The sequence below is a fragment of the Podarcis vaucheri genome (assembly GCF_965113315.1).
Source record: "Podarcis vaucheri genome assembly, chromosome: 10".
Lineage (NCBI taxonomy): Eukaryota > Metazoa > Chordata > Lepidosauria > Squamata > Lacertidae > Podarcis > Podarcis vaucheri.
The window spans coordinates 12,937,070-12,954,527 of NC_138748.1; the positions used below are offsets into that span (position 1 = coordinate 12,937,070).

Genomic DNA, 17,458 nt, shown 5'->3' on the forward strand with positions numbered 1-17,458 from the left:
TGCAAGGAAGAATTTCGAAGCTTTTGCTTCCATTTTCGATTAACCATAGCTTGCCTTTTCATCCATATCTGGATAAACTGTGATTAATCTGACCTATAGTTTGTTGAAACAAGCCAACTTCATACCTCATTTGATGAGCTGACCTGTTTCAGCAACCATAGTTAAGATCAACCACAATTTAGGGTTCAGAAATGACATGAAAGTGTGGTTAATCTGAAATGGAAGCAACACCATTCAATCTCCTTATAGTTGTGCCCAAGGAGAAGGGTCATGCTATACATTGGTTAAGCATTTTATTGAAATGGAGCATTGATGTATTGTCAAAATAAAGCGTGTTCTCCCTGAAATGAGAGCACGTGTTGCGGTGGGGTCTGCCAGGCCAACCCTCTGTTGCCAGGCAGGTAAAATTGTGATGGCCTGGGGCAACGAATGGATGGCCGGGTTGCTGGAGCAAATTCCATGTAGCAATTTGGGGGGGGGACCAAAGGCTTTAAATATTGGGGCTCTCAGCTTTTGCTTTCTCTTTCGCTGAGTGCATTGGATCACCCGCCCGCCCGCCCTGAGTTCCAGTTTACCTTGCTATGCCTGTCATGGGGTCGTCTGCCATTGGGGCAGGGGCCTAGTAGGAATTTTGTCCATTTGGCTGATTGGCTGGTGCCATTTGGTTTTTGCCTACTACTTAGCAATTCGTCACAACTTGTAAGGTTGCGGTTAGGCATTGGTTATAAAAATTGGTGGAGGAGGGGTAAGGATAGGCTGGGCCTGCCCCTCCAATGGTGGTGTGGAAGGGAATTCCGTTAAAGGAATCCTGGGGCTTGCCACGATTTTGTCCAATCCCTGAAATGAGACCAGGCCCGGCAAGCCTTAGGGAGCAGGTTAGGTGAGCGGTGAGGGACTGTCACTCAGCTCAACTGATCCCCAATATTGTTTTCCTTTCACTGGCTTCCAAGGCAGTTCGGAAAGTCAGTTCTGTCCCAGGTGGGGGGACAGATAGTCATAGCCAATGCCTAAGCAACCACTCACAGATTATGTATTTTAATAAAGTTGTGGCCAGAATTATGCCAAAAACCTTAAACAAAAATTATGTGTGATTTGTGAATTATTTTGAGGGGTGGCTTGGGGACTCCACACACAAGCAACTCTTGTAGACAGGAAAACGTGAAGTATAAGCTGATTTTTTTCTCTCTTTTGTTGTCCACAGCACGCATTATAAAAACAAAACAGTGGTGTGAAATGCTTCCATGTTTAGAAGGAGAAGGCTGTGATTTGCTAATCAATAAATCAGGCTGGACCTGTACACAACCAGGTGGGAGAATAAAGACAACTACGGTAAGCCTTTTCTGTTCTTTGTATACCTTTGCGTTCCACCTAAACTTTTCACTCATCGAACAGGTGTTTAGCCATAAATCCCACACACAAACACACCATTAATATGTGTGTGGAATCCAATATGCTTAGGTATCTGTCAGTATTTATAAGTTATGCTTTGCCATTGTCATGTGTACCCTGGAACTTGTCGCCTTGCCTGCTGCATGTGGGGTGGCCTTTGAAGACAGCTCAGATACTTCAGATAGTCCATAGTGTGGCACCAGAGCTTCTGTTGTATATAAGACTCTGGAAGCATGTGACACCAGTTTTATGTAAGTGGCTAATTTCAGAGTGGTGCTTTTCCTCTTATACCTAAATAACTGGATCTTAGGCACCTTCTCCTATGTTTGTCCCCTTGAGATGTTGCCTAAGGCATCACCACTGTTTGAAATAAGGTTTTCTTTTACTGGAAATCTGTCGGTTTGGGTGCTAGGATCTGGATTATGAAAGTCTGACCCTAGAAAGCCTTACAAGGTCCACGCTGTTAGATGTCTAGGCATTCAGGGAAGTCAAACCGGTGGCTGGCTTTTTCCATAAGAAACTTTTAGATGAAAATTTGAGTTCTTTTTTGAGCATTCTTGACGTGTTCAGTGAAACTTTTAATACGGTTTTATGATGATTTTGATCTCTTTTTTATTTTGACTGTAAGCTGTTCTTGAGCACCTTCAGGTGGGAAACTGAAATATAAATGTAAATATAAATCAATTAATGCAAATAATTCAGACCAGGAAAGTTTAAGGAAAATGTCACCGTATCAAATATGTGGCTGAAATCATTCTCTGAGTGAGAATCATTTGGCAAGACCATATTTCTGTCTTTACACCTCACTTCCCACCTGATCCTAGCTGTCCATCAGATGCCTAATCACCCTAAGCAGCTTACACAGCTTAGTTTCACTAGACCAGGACAATATTCATTGGCAGCCTGCTCCCCCTTCCCCAGGAAATTTACTTGAGATGTACTTCCTTTGATTGTTGTTCACTCATGTCTGTATTCCTGATCCCACTGGTTCCATGCCATATTTTGTTGCAGAACTAATCAGTGAAAACTGAATCATCATAATATGTGAAGAGAAACCAGAATTAGAGTCTAAAAATAACAAGATGACTGTAATTTGCAAATTTGCAAGTGTATAAACCCCCAGGGATGTTGCAGTGACTTTAAAGTATGTCAGTGTGCCCCACTTTTTAAGGTCAAACTAGACATGGGCATTAAACCATGTTGTTTGGCCTTCTGTTTTGTTCCTTTTTGTTTTTCACAAATAATGGGTGATCTGGATTTGGAACAGTGGCATGGGGAGAGGCCTTAAATCTTTGACTGCTGCTGTGGCTTCATTCAGGATTGTGCAATGTGAAGAAGGTCCCCATCAATCCAGAGACATGGAAGTTCTAGACATGTCTTGCACCCAACTGGTGAATCACCAAGCAGAGTACACCTTCAGTTGCCTGACCTCCCAGGCAATTGGCAATTTCCTTGTTTTTATTTCCCAGCACATATTTATTGAGTCTTGGGGGCGTGGAGGGCCCGTATGTTCTATGGCTGGTGGACTGTGTTTGGCTTGGTGTTCACATTGTACAAGCTTTCTTTTATCCCTCCGAAGCAGCAGGGGTGGTGGTAAGCAGCAGCAGCACTGTGCATATTGGGACTAGGATGGAGTGGGCAAGGTACAAGCAATAATGTCAAGGGAGCTCTGGATTGACAGTGGCAGCCCTGGAGGCGTGTGCATATATTGCCACCACCAAAACTGAACTCACCTAATCTCACCACTGCCATGCCCCTTCGTCTTCCTGGTGAGTGTACCACTACCACCAGGAAAACTCTACTGCTTGTTCCCAGAGAATATTATGTACAGTATCTTTTTTCCCCAATGGACTATTAATTATATATTGTGGTTTCACTCATTGGTCTTTATTATGGCTTTAGTTCCACAAAGATTTGCCCCCGAAAGTATTGTGAGCTGTGCTTGTTAACTGTATCATAAATGATCTAGAGTAAGGGATGAGAAGCAGTTTCCTGATGATGTAAAATTGTTCAGGGTAGCTAAAGCAAATAGGAATTGCAAGGAGCTCCAAAAGGATCTATCCAAACTGAGTGAATGGGCAGTAAAATGGGAAAATGCGGCTCAACGTAAGCAAGTATAAACTGATGTACACTGAGGTAAAAAAAAAAAAAACCATCCCAATTTTACATATACTGTATGCTGCTGGGGTCTGAATTTGTGCTGGCTGACCAAGAATGAGAGAGACAGTGGGGTCATAGTGTATAACTTGATTAAGACAACAACCTGGTGTGTGATATCTGTGAAAAAGGCAAATGCCATCCAATGGATCATTCAGAAAGGGTCTTAACAACTAAACTTTTATTTATCATAATGGTGTTATACAAATCTATTTTGTGACTACACTTGGAATACTGTGTACAGTTCTTGTCTCCTCACCTCAAAAAGGATATTTATATGTTGGGAAAAGGTACAGAAAAGGGCGACCAAAATGATCAAGGATTTGGTTCCAACATTTGGGGTTGTTTAGTTTAGGGTAGCTCACTGGAAGGACAGATTGTGAAGCTGAGGCTCCAATACTTTGGCCACCTCATGAGAAGAGAAGACTCCCTGGAAAAGACCCTGATGTTGGGAAAGATGGAGGGCACAAGGAGAAGGGGACGACAGAGAATGAGATGGTTGGATGGTGTTCTTGAAGCTACTAGCATGAGTTTGATCAAACTGCGGGAGGCAGTGGAGGACAGAAGTGCCTGGCGTGCTCTGGTCCATGGGGTCACGAAGAGTCGGACACGACTAAACGACTAAACAACAACAACAACAGTTTAGGGTAAACGGGAGAGCAGCTTCTCCTTTTCACGTTTCAGGGATATAACTTGGCAGTGTTTTCAAAGCAAAAAATGCACTATCCTGTTGGTGTTATAGGGGAGATTAATTTTAGCACCAAAGTGTATATATATTGTCAATGATCCACCACTACTTAATTGTTACTTAATTAATTCCTTCTTTTACATGATGCGATTATAAGGCATGGAGCTTAACAGAACATTCATGCTCCAGTTCCTCAGCAGCTAACCTTTTTCAACTTCTGCGATTTTACTGCTAAATTGGCTGAAGTGGGAAATTAAGGAGTATGAAGAAGCTAAAAGAGAGCTCACAGTAGATAAAGGGTGTAATTACTCTGACACAGAGCTCAGTGCTTGGCTAGTAAAATTTACTAAGGATCCAGCTTCACCAAGGGATGTGACTTTCTTAATAGAGTTTACTTACACACAGAGCAACTTAGCATCCCCCACTATTAATATAAATGACATGCTGGTTGGGTGGGAAAGGTAATTTGTTCCTTACCATCAGCTTTATTATACTGTAGTTCGTTTCTACTAACTGAAATCCAAGTGAATTTCTTTTGCTACTATTCCGTACAAGCCCAGCCCCAAATAAATAAATCTATGGGCTCAGTTAGATCAAACAAAGGGAGTTGCCTCCATACTTACCTCCATCCTAAATGGTGGTAGATTTGGAAATAAACAGGTTTTTCTTACCATTTTATATCAGTAACCAGTTATCTGAATATGGGGGTGGGTGTCAGCAAATCTGCCAGAACTATAATCCTACTTCAAAAAGTGACTTCACCTGTAAAACGTTTTCCCCCAATTCCAATTGCTATAAAGGAGCAATAAGTATCTCCATGAAATAATGGAAAGGGAGAAAGAAAGAAAAATGTATCTGATATAAGGCCCAAATGGATAGCTGCTACAATCCTGGAAGAAATCTCAGTCTGATCACACAAATATTTGCATTGGTATCCCATACACTCCAACATCCCACTGATCAAAATCAAGACACTCATTTTTTTTTTGGTCCCAAGCTCTCGTGGGAGCTAGTGTGACGCGGCAGCTAAAAAAGCCAATGCAATTCTGGGCTGCATCAATAGGAGTATAGCATCTAGATCAAGGGAAGTAATAGTGCCACTGTATTCTGCTCTGGTCAGACCTCACCTGGAGTACTGTGTCCAGTTCTGGGCACCACAGTTCAAGAAGGACACTGACAAACTGGAACGTGTCCAGAGGAGGGCAACCAAAATGGTCAAAGGCCTGGAAACGATGCCTTATGAGGAACGGCTTAGGGAGCTGGGCATGTTTAGCCTGGAGAAGAGGAGGTTAAGGGGTGATATGATAGCCATGTTCAAATATATAAAAGGATGTCATATAGAGGAGGGAGAAAGGTTGTTTTCTGCTGCTCCGGAGAAGCGGACACGGAGCAATGGATCCAAACGACAAGAAAGAAGATTCCACCTAAACATTAGGAAGAACTTCCTGACAGTAAGAGCTGTTCGACAGTGGAATTTGCTGCCAAGGAGTGTGGTGGAGTCTCCTACTTTGGAGGTCTTTAAGTAGAGGCTTGACAACCATATGTCAGGAGTGCTCTGATGGTGTTTCCTGCTTGGCAGGGGGTAGGACTCGATGGCCCTTGTGGTCTCTTCCTACTCTATGATTCTATGATTCTAGATGATTCGTGCCACAGCACTGGCCAAAAAATGAGACAATCCAGGATCCAATCAGAAGCCAGGATGGCTCCTGTAATTCTAGGGTGTCCTTCTTAAATTGGAATGGTTGAGGGACCTGCCATCCAGTCTGAAACTCAGTGGTACAATAGTTCTTTTGGATGGATGGGGGCCTGAACTAACATCACATAGCTCTTCCTGGGACAATGGTTCAATGACTACTGGTGTGTGTGTGCATGAGAGAGGGGGGAGAGAGAAAGAGAGAGAGAATCCTTCAGCTCAGTTATAAATGGCATGCTTTGCATTTCTCAGGTTTAATCCCTAGCAGAGGCGTAGAAAAGTCAGGTGGTACCCTGTGCAGAAAATTTCTTGTCACCCCCCACCCCATGATTTTTATTTTATCTTTTGCCTGCAAAAATGGTTTTATGTTATTTCATATTTTCTTACAAAGGAATGTGGATTCTGGGCCCCTGATAACAAGTAGGTGACTGTGGACAGATACCTAAATCTACAGGATGGATTGCGTTTTGGCTCCACTGAATTGAAAGTTCAGCCTTCACAACATGTGAAAACGGCCAAGTAAACAGTTATTTTCATGGAGGAGGGTCAAGATATTAACTGATATGCATGAAATTTCAGATATAGCTATATAATCCCTAGTGTAGTAAGATAAGAGCTTTGGAGCAGGCATTTTTTTAAAAAAGAAGTTTTTTGTGAACCACCCTAGTAGGGCAGTAATTGTTCTTTGATAGTTTGTCACCTCCCTCCATGATGGCACCTGGGGCGAACCCTCTGCCCCCCGCCCCCCTTCCAATGCCCCTAGTGTTGTTGTTGTTTAGTCATTTGGTCGTGTCCGACTCTTGGTGACCCCATGGACCAGAGCACGCCAGGCACTCCTGTCTTCCACTGCCTCCTGCAGTTTGGTCAAACTCATGCTGGTAGCTTCAAGAACACCATCCAACCATCTCATCCTCTGTCGTCCCCTTCCCCTTGTGCCCTCCATCTTTCCCAACATCAGGGTCTTTTCCAGGGAGTCTTCTCTTCTTCTCTTCTCATGAGGTGCTGACCCCTAGTATCTTCAGCTTTTTTTATATACTGCAAACCTTGGTTCCCGAATGGCTTAGTTGCCGAACAAATCAGCTCCCGAACGTTGCAAACCCACAAGTGTTCCAGTTTGTGAGAGTCTTTTTGGAAGCCTAACATCTGACACAGCTTCTGTTTGAGTACAGGAAGCTCCTGCAGCCAATCGGAAGCCACACCATGGTTTTCAAATAGTTTTGGGAGTCCAAGGTACCACTGTAAGAGACCACTGCCTATGGTCTCTTATCATGTCAAATTATCTTCAGTTCTTCACTCTTTTCGTGTGTGCTTTTTGGGTGGAGATTAGTTTATAAAGTGGCATTAACACAATCCATCAACCAGTTCAAAAAGGAAAAAAAAAAGCACCAAAGATCAGCTGTTACAGAAACAAATCTGCAGAGCAATCTGTTGAATTGTTGAGATTAAAATGTCAAAACGACACTTCCAGTTGCTGGGATATTAACTTGTACCTCTTGCTAATCCTATATATTCATTCAAATCCCTGAAGCTCCATAAAAGAAAGCTACCTCTTTATGTAATATTACTTTAATGATCAGCAAAGGGTGCACCCAAGTCAAAGTATGTAAAAGTGATGAGATATTAATACTAAGTTTGAAAATATTAATTTTTCCCGTTGCCTTTTCTGAGTACAGATGTCCTGCAGGAAAAGGGTTCTGGCCATGGACTTCTAATTTTCATCTGTTCTTCATCCCCTATAGGATTAAGTCGGTTTTCATTGCACATGCGTAGATTACAGAGCCAATCAATAATGCCAGTGCAAACTTTTTGCTCCAAGCTTCTGTTTAATAGTATGCTCTTGAAACATTTTATTTTAAAGCTTTCCCCTTCTTGCCCAGAAGTTGTCAGTGGGTGATCAGTACAATTCTCAAGATTAGTAATTAACTGTTACTTATCTAGTAGCTGGTATATGCTACTTATGCTAAATGAAAAAGAAGGACATTGAAGACGAGTCTAGATATAAGCTTCCTGTATAGTTTATTCTAAAGTTTATTCGGTTTCTAAGTATGTGTTTCTTTGAAACTCCCTGTCTTTAATATGAAGCACATGCCTTTGATGTAAGGTCTGTCACACCTGTGGAAAATATTTCTTGTTGCTAAACCTAACCAGGCAAGCAATTTTGCCGCAAGTATTTATTTTTTAAGTTGTTGGTTTTATATCATTTTGGTTAATTTTATCATCGCTACTATTTCTAAAATCTGCTTTAACATTGTGATGTTAAATGAATGTTATGTAAACCACTTTGAAATTTATTATTATTTAAACAAAAAACCAAAGTCTTAGGGAAAAACTTAACAGATATGGAGAAGAATAAGTTTCAAGAAGAGACAGGTTTGACAGTGGTCAAGAAGGTGAAATATCTAGGGATAAATTTAACATCTAAAAATTTGAACTTGTATAAGGACAACTATGAAAAATGTTGGTCAGAAATCAAAAAAGATCTAGAAATATGGTCAAATTTGAGATTGTCAATGTTAGGCCGAATTGCAGTGATTAAGATGAATGTATTGCCTAGAATGTTATTTTTGTTTCAAACTTTGCAGATTATTGATAAGATGGACTGTTTCAAGAGGTGGCAGAAAGATATTGCGAAATTTGTCTGGCAGGGCAAAAAGCCCAGAATAAAATTTAAAATACTAACAGATGCAAAAGAAAGAGGGGGATTTGCCCTGCCGGACTTAAAATTGTACTATGAAGCAGCAGCGTTTTGCTGGCTGAAAGAGTGGATGCTCCTCGAGAATACAGATATCTTGGACTTAGAAGGTTTCAATAACGCATTTGGTTGGCATGCATATCTATGGTATGACAAAATCAAAGTGCATAGTGCCTTTAAAAACCACATTGTTAGGAAAGCGTTGTTTAATGTCTGGATGAGATATAAAGATCTGTTGGAAAACAAAACCCCTAGATGGTTGTCACCTTTAGAGACTAAGGCACACAAGAAAGTCAATATGGAGGTCGGATGGCCAAAGTATTGTGAGATTTTGGAACAGGATGGAGAGAAATTGAAATTAAAGAGCCATGAAAAACTAAAACCCAAAGTACAAGATTGGCTCCACTATTATCAAATAATGGAGGTTTATAAACAAGACAGGAAAATTGGCTTCCAGGTGGAAAAATCAAAACTTGAGACAGAATTATTAGAACCCAATACTAAGAATTTGTCAAGAATGTATAACTTGCTGTTGAAATGGAATACACAAGATGAAACAGTTAAATCAGCTATGATTAAGTGGGCACAGGACATTGGTCATAACATTATGTTTGCTGACTGGGAAAGGTTGTGGAACACCGGTATTAAATTTACGGCATGTAATGCCTTAAAGGAAAATGTGATGAAAATGATTTATAGGTGGTACATGACCCCAGTTAAGCTAGCAAAAATTTACCATTTGCCTGATAACAAATGTTGGAAATGTAAGGAAACTGAAGGTACTTTTTATCATCTTTGGTGGACATGCCCGAAGATTAAGGCTTTCTGGGAAATGATATATAATGAAATGAAAAAGGTATTTAAATATACTTTCCTTAAGAAACCAGAGGCCTTTCTCTTGGGCATTGTCGGCCAATTAGTGCCAAAGAAGGATAGAACTTTCTTTATGTATGCAACAACAGCAGCAAGAATACTGATCGCAAAGTATTGGAAGACACAAGACCTACCCACCTTGGAAGAGTGGCAGATGAAAGTGATTGACTATATGACATTGGCGGAAATGACTAGCAGAATTCGTGATCAGGGAAAGGAGACTGCGGAAGAAGAGTGGAAGAAATTCAAGACTTATCTTAAGGTCTATTATAAACTTGATGAATGTTAGAATGTCGAGGTTTTCTAGAAAGAAAGGGCTGCAGTAATATAAGATCAGATTAAGAAAGGACTATGATGAATTAGGGCGGAAAAAACATTTATAAGTTGCTATAAAAATATGGACATGAGGATGCAGAAAGGGGAGGTATGGGGGAGTCTGAGGAAAGAAGTTTATGAAAGGACATTATGAAATTATGCTTGTTTGTTTGTCTTCTTATATGTTTGTTTGTTTTAAAAAAACTTTTGTAAAACTAATAAAAATTTTATAAAAAAAAAGAAATTTATTATTATTATTAAGCATTATATAAATCTTGTGCATCAAGGCCCTGAGGCCTCCCGCATATGTTGAATAATAACACTTGGAAATGGTGTTTTAGGTTAATGGGCAAATAAAGGCCACCACTTTTATTGGTTACAGAATGTGAGTGGTATTGGCTTAGGCACTGAAACTGAATTGACTACATCTGACTTCTGCCTAAATCTTGCTAAACAAAAGAAAGATACTCTGCACATACTCAGAGGCCTTATGGTCCTTGACAAGTGCTTGGAGTAAGGCCTGGCATTCACTGAAGTGAAACTGGCAAGTCTTGCCTCAAATTTAGCCCTGGGGGGTATTTTATTGTTTTGCTACTTTTATGGAAGTAGCACTTGACCTATCTGATTCAAGTTTGGCCATGGTGTTCCTTCATCTTTTTTTACCTTTATGTGCTTCAAGGTGAGCTCTGATGTTGAAGTCAGGGGGTTGTATTTCATGCTTCTGTCTACCCAAGGGAGCTTATGGGAGCTTCAACTGTAGTCCGCTGTGCTTCCCAAAAAGCTTCTCCTGAATATTGCTTATAATAAGCAATTAAAATATACTGAGAACATGCAGTCTACCCACACCTTTTTATGCAGCAGATGGATTGTGTTGGTGGGGCTGGGGACTACTCCTGTGTGGATGCACACATGTAGATGTTGTAAAACACAGTATGGTCTAGGCTTCTGAATGCCAGGCCACTGTCTGAGTCATCATAAGAATATTCTTCATCTGTTGCTGCTGGATTGTGACTTTCAAAGTCACAAAAATTAGATAGATAGATGATAGATAGATAGATAGATAGATAGATAGATAGATAGATAGATGATAGATAGATGATATAGATATATGCATTTTAAATACCACAGTTGAAAGCATGACCTACCAATAACACATTTAATCCCTCCTACTGCTAACCTATAAGCTAAAAGCCTTTTAAGGTTTACATTTCTTCCTGAAAGTTGGAGGAGAACTACATGGGCCCACATCTTCTCAAAGATCATTTCATAACCTTAGAGCCAAAGTTGTAAAGGATGGGGGATGTGAATCCTGCATGTGTCCAGATGTTTGAAAATTCCCCAATTTAGATCCTCCCTAACCAGCGTGGTCAGGGCTATCTGCAGAAGCTCTAACAAACGTGGCCTGATCAGATTGTAACAAAATGACTAAATAAATAAATAAAATGATGTTATGCCCATGAGAGCAATGTTGAATAACACTTGATCCTTATGAACAGTCCTTTAATTTAGCTTTTCAGCTATCATGGGCCCAGTTGCAGTGCAGCCAGCTTTTTAACCCTGGCCAGTGGACCAGAGGAAACTTTGTCGCTCTGGTCTATCTTCCAAACCCCTTTCACTTGGCTGCCCCTGATAGGGCAGTTTAAACATTTGGCTTGGCAGGGTTTTAATCTGGCAGTGTGGCTGGACCAGGGCACTTAAAACAGCTGACAATGGAGAGCCTACTGTGATCCAGTCATATACCAATTTACCTGGGAATACTGAATGCAAGATACTTCTGAGTAGACATATATAGGATTTTGTTCTTGGGTTATGCCTTAATAATTGTAGTTTTTGGTCTGGATGAACATCAAGTGTGTGCTCTTAGTAGCAATCAGTGAAGGAGAAGCCAAGGTTTCTCTTTGCAGGTATTGGGGGAAAAATCAAGTTGCCCACGATGAAGGATTTTTCTACATACATAATATCATATGTATGAAACATAATATCATAGTACAATGCAGCATAGAAAACTTCCATCAGAAAAAATGCTCTGCTATCTCCATTGACTACTTGGTTATATAATACATTGGCTGTATACAGTGTTTTAGCATGTTAGTAAATAATATATAATAAGAAGCAGTTTATAGATGTAAAGAATGCATAAATAAATAACCATCAGTATTATTTTATGAAGTAGTATTTATGTTGGCATAGGGGTGTGGGTGGCGCTGTGGTCTAAACCAAAGGGCCTAGGGCTTGCCGATCGGAAGGTTGGCGGTTCGAATCCCTGTGATGGGGTGAGCTCCCATTGCTCGGTCCCAGCTCCTCCCCTCCTAGCAGTTCGAAAGCATGTCAAAGTGCAAGTAGATACATAGGTCTATTTATCCAGCAGGAAGGTAAAAGGCGTTTCCATGTGCTGCTTTGTCATGCTGGCCACATGACCTGGAAGCTGTCTGCGGACAAACGCTGGCTCCCTCGGCCTATAGAGTGAGATGAGCACCGTAACCCCAGAGTCATCCACGACTGGACCTAACAGTCAGGGGTACCTTTACCTTTATTTATGTTGGCATTAAGCAATCTATGGTATAAAACAGGATTAAAATAAAAAGTCAACAAAAGAAACAGACCAAAAAGAGAGAGGAAAACACACTTTACCCCTCAGACAAGCCAGTCCTTTGAACAGCTCGGTTAAAACTCAATACGAAAAGCTGTTGAGAGCACAAAATTAGCATGTACTAAACAGAAAAAGCTAAATCAGATCCAACCCTCATCTATTTTAAGCTGTAAAGCCGGGTTAGCTCTTCCAGACATTGCAGGAGTACAGTTCATGTTAGTCCTGATGATTAGTTATGCAGACTGGGGCTGATGGAAGTTGTAACTCCAATCAAATTTGTGGGGGCACTATAAATTCCCCATTTGTGCTACAAAGCAATGTATATTGAGATTCTTGCATTGCAGGGGGTTGGACTAGATGGCTCTCAGTGTCCCTTGGAATTCTACAATTCTATAATTCTATGCATAGTTGTATTAAATGTCACTGTGCAATCATCACAATATCTGAGCAAATGGCACATTTCATGTTGGCTTAGAACAATTTTTAAGAATGGCACAAAGTACCTAATGGTGATTTAGAGTAAGAAGAATCTGCTTTGCTTATAGATTTCTCTTTGTTATAGCTGCCAAGAAAAGATTTTTTAAAAAATGGGTGAGAGGTTAGAAAGTCTTTGAGGCTAACATGGTATAGAGAAACAATTCTCATTTTATTCTCAAGATATTCAATAGCAGACATTGTTCTGTTTAACCGTTACAGCAAAGAGTGCATCGTGGCTTAAGGTGATATTCTGTGGACCAGTGACTGCATTTTGTCCCTAGTAATTTACTTCAGCCCCCTCCCTGCCAAACAACAACAGCAACCTATCACTATCACAGATTCAACATTGACTTTATTTTATTGCTGAAAATTCAAACTTTATATCAGATTCCAGTCACCTGACTGAGAAAGCCAACAATGTCAGAAATCCAGAATAATTCATTTCCAAGCTCTCTTCCCTGCTTGATAGCTCAGATTATGGGAAATGCTAGTTGATAATACCAGAGGTGTCTGTGACAGTAAATTCTTGAACTATAATAAATGATGCATTTGGTACTGAAGATTTCATTTCATGACGTGTATGTTCAATTTCAGGTGGTGCTGGTTGTTTATGTAGTAGTCTAATTATCACAGTGTAATTTTACTGCATTGTGTGAGGAGATATGGAATCTCTGTTAATGCTTGATTGGTAAAAGCTCACAAGAGATCCCTTGATATTCCAGTTGCTGAGTGATGAACCATATACTTAATTGCTTCCCATGCAAAAACAACACTGTCACCTCTAGTGACTTTTAACTTCATTGAACCAAGTAAAATGGGCAAGGTTTGCTGATAGAAGGGGGCAGGTTGATAATTTTGTAAATCTAAGGATTTGGGTCTTTCAGTCAATAGCAATCCTTGTGGAAGGGTAAAACTTTTCAGGGGTGTCTTAATAGGACCTGACTTTAGGAGGAATAAACACCTGGGGAGGGGATGTAGTAGCAACGCAACCTGTTTTTATAAGGTTCAAACAAGAAATTTGCAAGAAACAGCACAATATTACTTGAATAAATAGCAACAATATAATAACAACATTAAACAGCAAGTTGCAATACATTTATCAAAAATAGCAGCATGCAGTAATTAATAAATAAAAATGCCAGTCATCTATTTTAAAGGACCCCAATATTTAGGGTTGCCATATTTCATAAAGTGAAATTCTGGACACAAAACCTACTCTATTTCTCATTTAGGAGAAAAATTACTCCATGTCATCCTCACCTACCCATCCCCCAACATCTAGGGCACTTTATAATATTACCACCCTCTACCTCTCCTTCCCAAACTAAATAAGATACCTTCAGGTGTGGTTGATGGTGGCATCTTCCATTGTAAACATTTCCAGGGAGGTAGTCATGTTTGGTTCTTGAGCAAAAAAATAATGAATTATCTCGTGACATGCGAAAGCCTAACAAAAGTATGAATGGCATTGGCTTTCATGGACAGATGCACAACATCAGATGCACATGACAAATACAACCCAGAAACATGAGGAGTTAGGAGTCCATCGTGGTTTATTGCAAAGCAAGAGGTTACAGTCGGATCATTCCGTGAAACCTGCAACCCCGCCTGGTGGTTCAGGCAGTGGTATTTATAAAGTTTCAAACAAAGCATTTCAGTTTTCACCAATCATATACATCATCACCTCATTTCATGTTTAACACACATGCTCAATAAGCACTGGTAATTTTACTGATTCAGCGTGGTTCCCATCGTATTCTGTTACACTGTTACAGTGGATGCTCGGGTTGCGAATGTGATCCATGCGGGATGCATGTTCACAACCTGCGGCGTTTACAACCCGCAGCTGTGCGTCTGTGCACACGCGGGTTGTGATTTGGCACTTCTGCGCATGTGCAAAGCGTGATTTAGCACTTCTGCGCATGCACAACCGCTGAAACCTGGAAGTAACCTGTTCTGGTACAGTGGTACCTCGGGTTACATACGCTTCAGGTTACAGATGCTTCAGGTTACAGACTCTGCTAACCCAGAAATAGTACCTCAGATTAAGAACTTTGCTTCAGGATGAGAACAGAAATCGTGCTGTGGCGGCACGGCGGCAGCAGGAGGCCCCATTAGCTAAAGTGGTGCTTCAGGTTAAGAATAGTTTCAGGTTAAGAACAGACCTCCAGAACGAATTAAGTACTTAACCCGAGGTACCACTGTACTTCCGGGTTCCGGTGATCCATAACCTGAAAAAACGCAACCTGAAGCATCTGTAATCCAAGGTATGACTGTAAATGTTGGGAACCTGTGTTACGTGTAGCCATTTGCACCTTGTAGCAACTTAGGTTCCAGCTTTCGGCTATATCTTTGTGATTCACATATTAGCTGTATTCCTGCCCCAATGTGGTGGTGGCGAGGGGTGGGGAGCAACTTGCAAAATCATCAATTTCATAAAGCAGCAGGTTACCATAACTTTCTCTATTAGAAGCACACTCAAGGATTTCCAGGGGCACACATTTTCACATTCCTTGTGGCTCTTTGGGCCACCACCACATCCCCCCCCCTTTCAAGCTTAAAGGTGTGAGATTACTCACAACATTTAATTTGACCCTTAGGTAACTCATTTTGACCCTCTTGGGGCAGTTGGTGGTATTGCAAAAGTAACTGCTTTGGGGCTATGTTTGAAAGCATTTCAGAAACCAAGCAACGGACTAAGGCAAGTTAGCAAGGACTCATGGCCACAGCAAGCTCAGCGAGATACACCCATCCTGGAAGATGTATGGTACATTCAGTGGTCTTGGCAACTCCCAGCAGTGGGCCAGTGGAATCACTGGGAGGTTACATTCCTTGAGAGCCAGTGTGGTGTAGTGGTTAAGAGTGGTGGACTCCTAATCGGGTGAACCGGGTTCGCTTCCCCGCTCCTCTACATGCAGCTGCTGGGTGACCTTGGGCTAGTCACACTTCTGTGAAGTCTCTCAGCCTCACTCACCTCACAGAGTGTTTGTTGTGGGGGAGGAAGGGAAAGGAGATTGTTAGCCGCTTTGAGACTCCTTAGGGTAGTGATAAAGCGGGATATCAAATCCAAACTCTTCTTATTATTATTCTTGATGCATCTATTTACATTGTTCCTTCCATTTCCTCCACTTTCTCCCACTTTCTTTGCTCAAAGCAGGTTCAAGGACATATTTCACTTTCTTAGAAACTGCTGGTCAGTCCATGGGGAAGGCTTTCCCAGCTCTACGCACGGGGAGCAATGGGAAATGTTGTCACCGCTACTGGATTTCCAGTAGGTTTGGCATTTAATCCACTTTGAGAGACGGCTTTTAAAGAGGGGTATAAAATAAATGAAGAAAATAAATAAATCCCAGTACACTGGTACAAACGTACCAAACGTGCCCCTTGCAACCCTCACTAATTTATTGACTCCTAACTATATAAGAGGTGAAAGGAACATTTTCAAATTATCCGTACGATTTTGCTTGAATATTGGTATATATGTTTTTTCTCCCCCTAACTTTAATTTGCTCAGAAATGCAAATGAGAAGAGATTGCAAGGTTAGGGAAGTTTTCAGATGTAGTCAATAAAGTACAAATTATGCATAATATGGACGTTTCCAAATAGCCAACACATTACATTAGCAAAATTGCAGTGCAGATTCTGTTATGCATTAGTCCATGAATAGCCTCATAAATCTGTGTCTAGAAAGAAATGCTTATTACTAACAAGCATCTCCCCAAAGACCTGTTATTTTTTTAAATAAAAAACCCAAACTTCATTTTGTGCTTACTCAAAGATATAGGATAAGCACACACACACCCTTTCCTGAAATGAATATAACATCAGAGGTTCTCTCAGTTCTGTCTAGAGAAATATGTGATTTATTTTTTTTACATGGTTCATGCTATTTCATTAGCATGAAAAATGCTGAGTGGTGTGTTTTGACTAAATACGTTTTCATTACTTCTGTATATAAGTCATCAGTTCTGAACTGACTTTGGATATGTTTATAATGCAAATGATTTCCAACAATCCCAGAATCCCTACTGTGAAATCACACTGTACATGTGATTTTCCTCATGGAATTCTTATGCATATATCCTTGAATTTGTATATTTTCACCTTGAATTCATGTATGGGGGTTTAAAATCTTTAATAGCTGAACAACAATCACACAATCTATTGTTGGTGAAAAACTTTAAATACCCTGTGCAGTGATACTTTGGTTGTCAAACTTAATCTGTTCCGGAAGTCCGTTCAAAAACCAAAGCGTTCTAAAACCAATGCACGCTTTCCCATAGAAAGTAATGCAAAATGGATTAATCCGTTCCAGACTTTTAAAAGCAACCCCTAAAACAGCAATTTAACATGAATTTTACTATCTAGCCAGACCATTGATCCATACAATGAAAGCAATAATGAATGTACTGTACTATGAACTAAATAAAACACTATTGTAGATGATAAAAATTAAAATTAAAAAAAATTCTTACCTGTACTGATGATAGTCATTGTTTGGATGGGGGGCTTTTATCCATGTCCACAGTGACACAATCAATGAATGAATGAATGAATGAATGAATCAATCAATCAATCAATAG

General features: G+C 40.4%; 1 protein-coding gene across 11 annotated transcripts in view; it reads left to right on the forward strand.

Annotated features, from left to right (window-relative positions):
* Window positions 1-17,458, forward strand: part of TAFA5 (TAFA chemokine like family member 5) — a 354,249-nt gene that overhangs the window by 272,185 nt on the left and 64,606 nt on the right. For all 11 annotated transcript variants that reach the window (XR_014223828.1, XR_014223829.1, XR_014223830.1 and 8 more), the window contains one exon: window positions 1,202-1,329. Coding sequence is in view for 4 of the 11 variants with exons in the window: in XM_082239904.1 (XP_082096030.1) it covers window positions 1,202-1,329 (128 nt within the window). In the remaining 7 variants the exon portion in view is untranslated. The remainder of the gene's footprint in view (window positions 1-1,201; window positions 1,330-17,458) is intronic.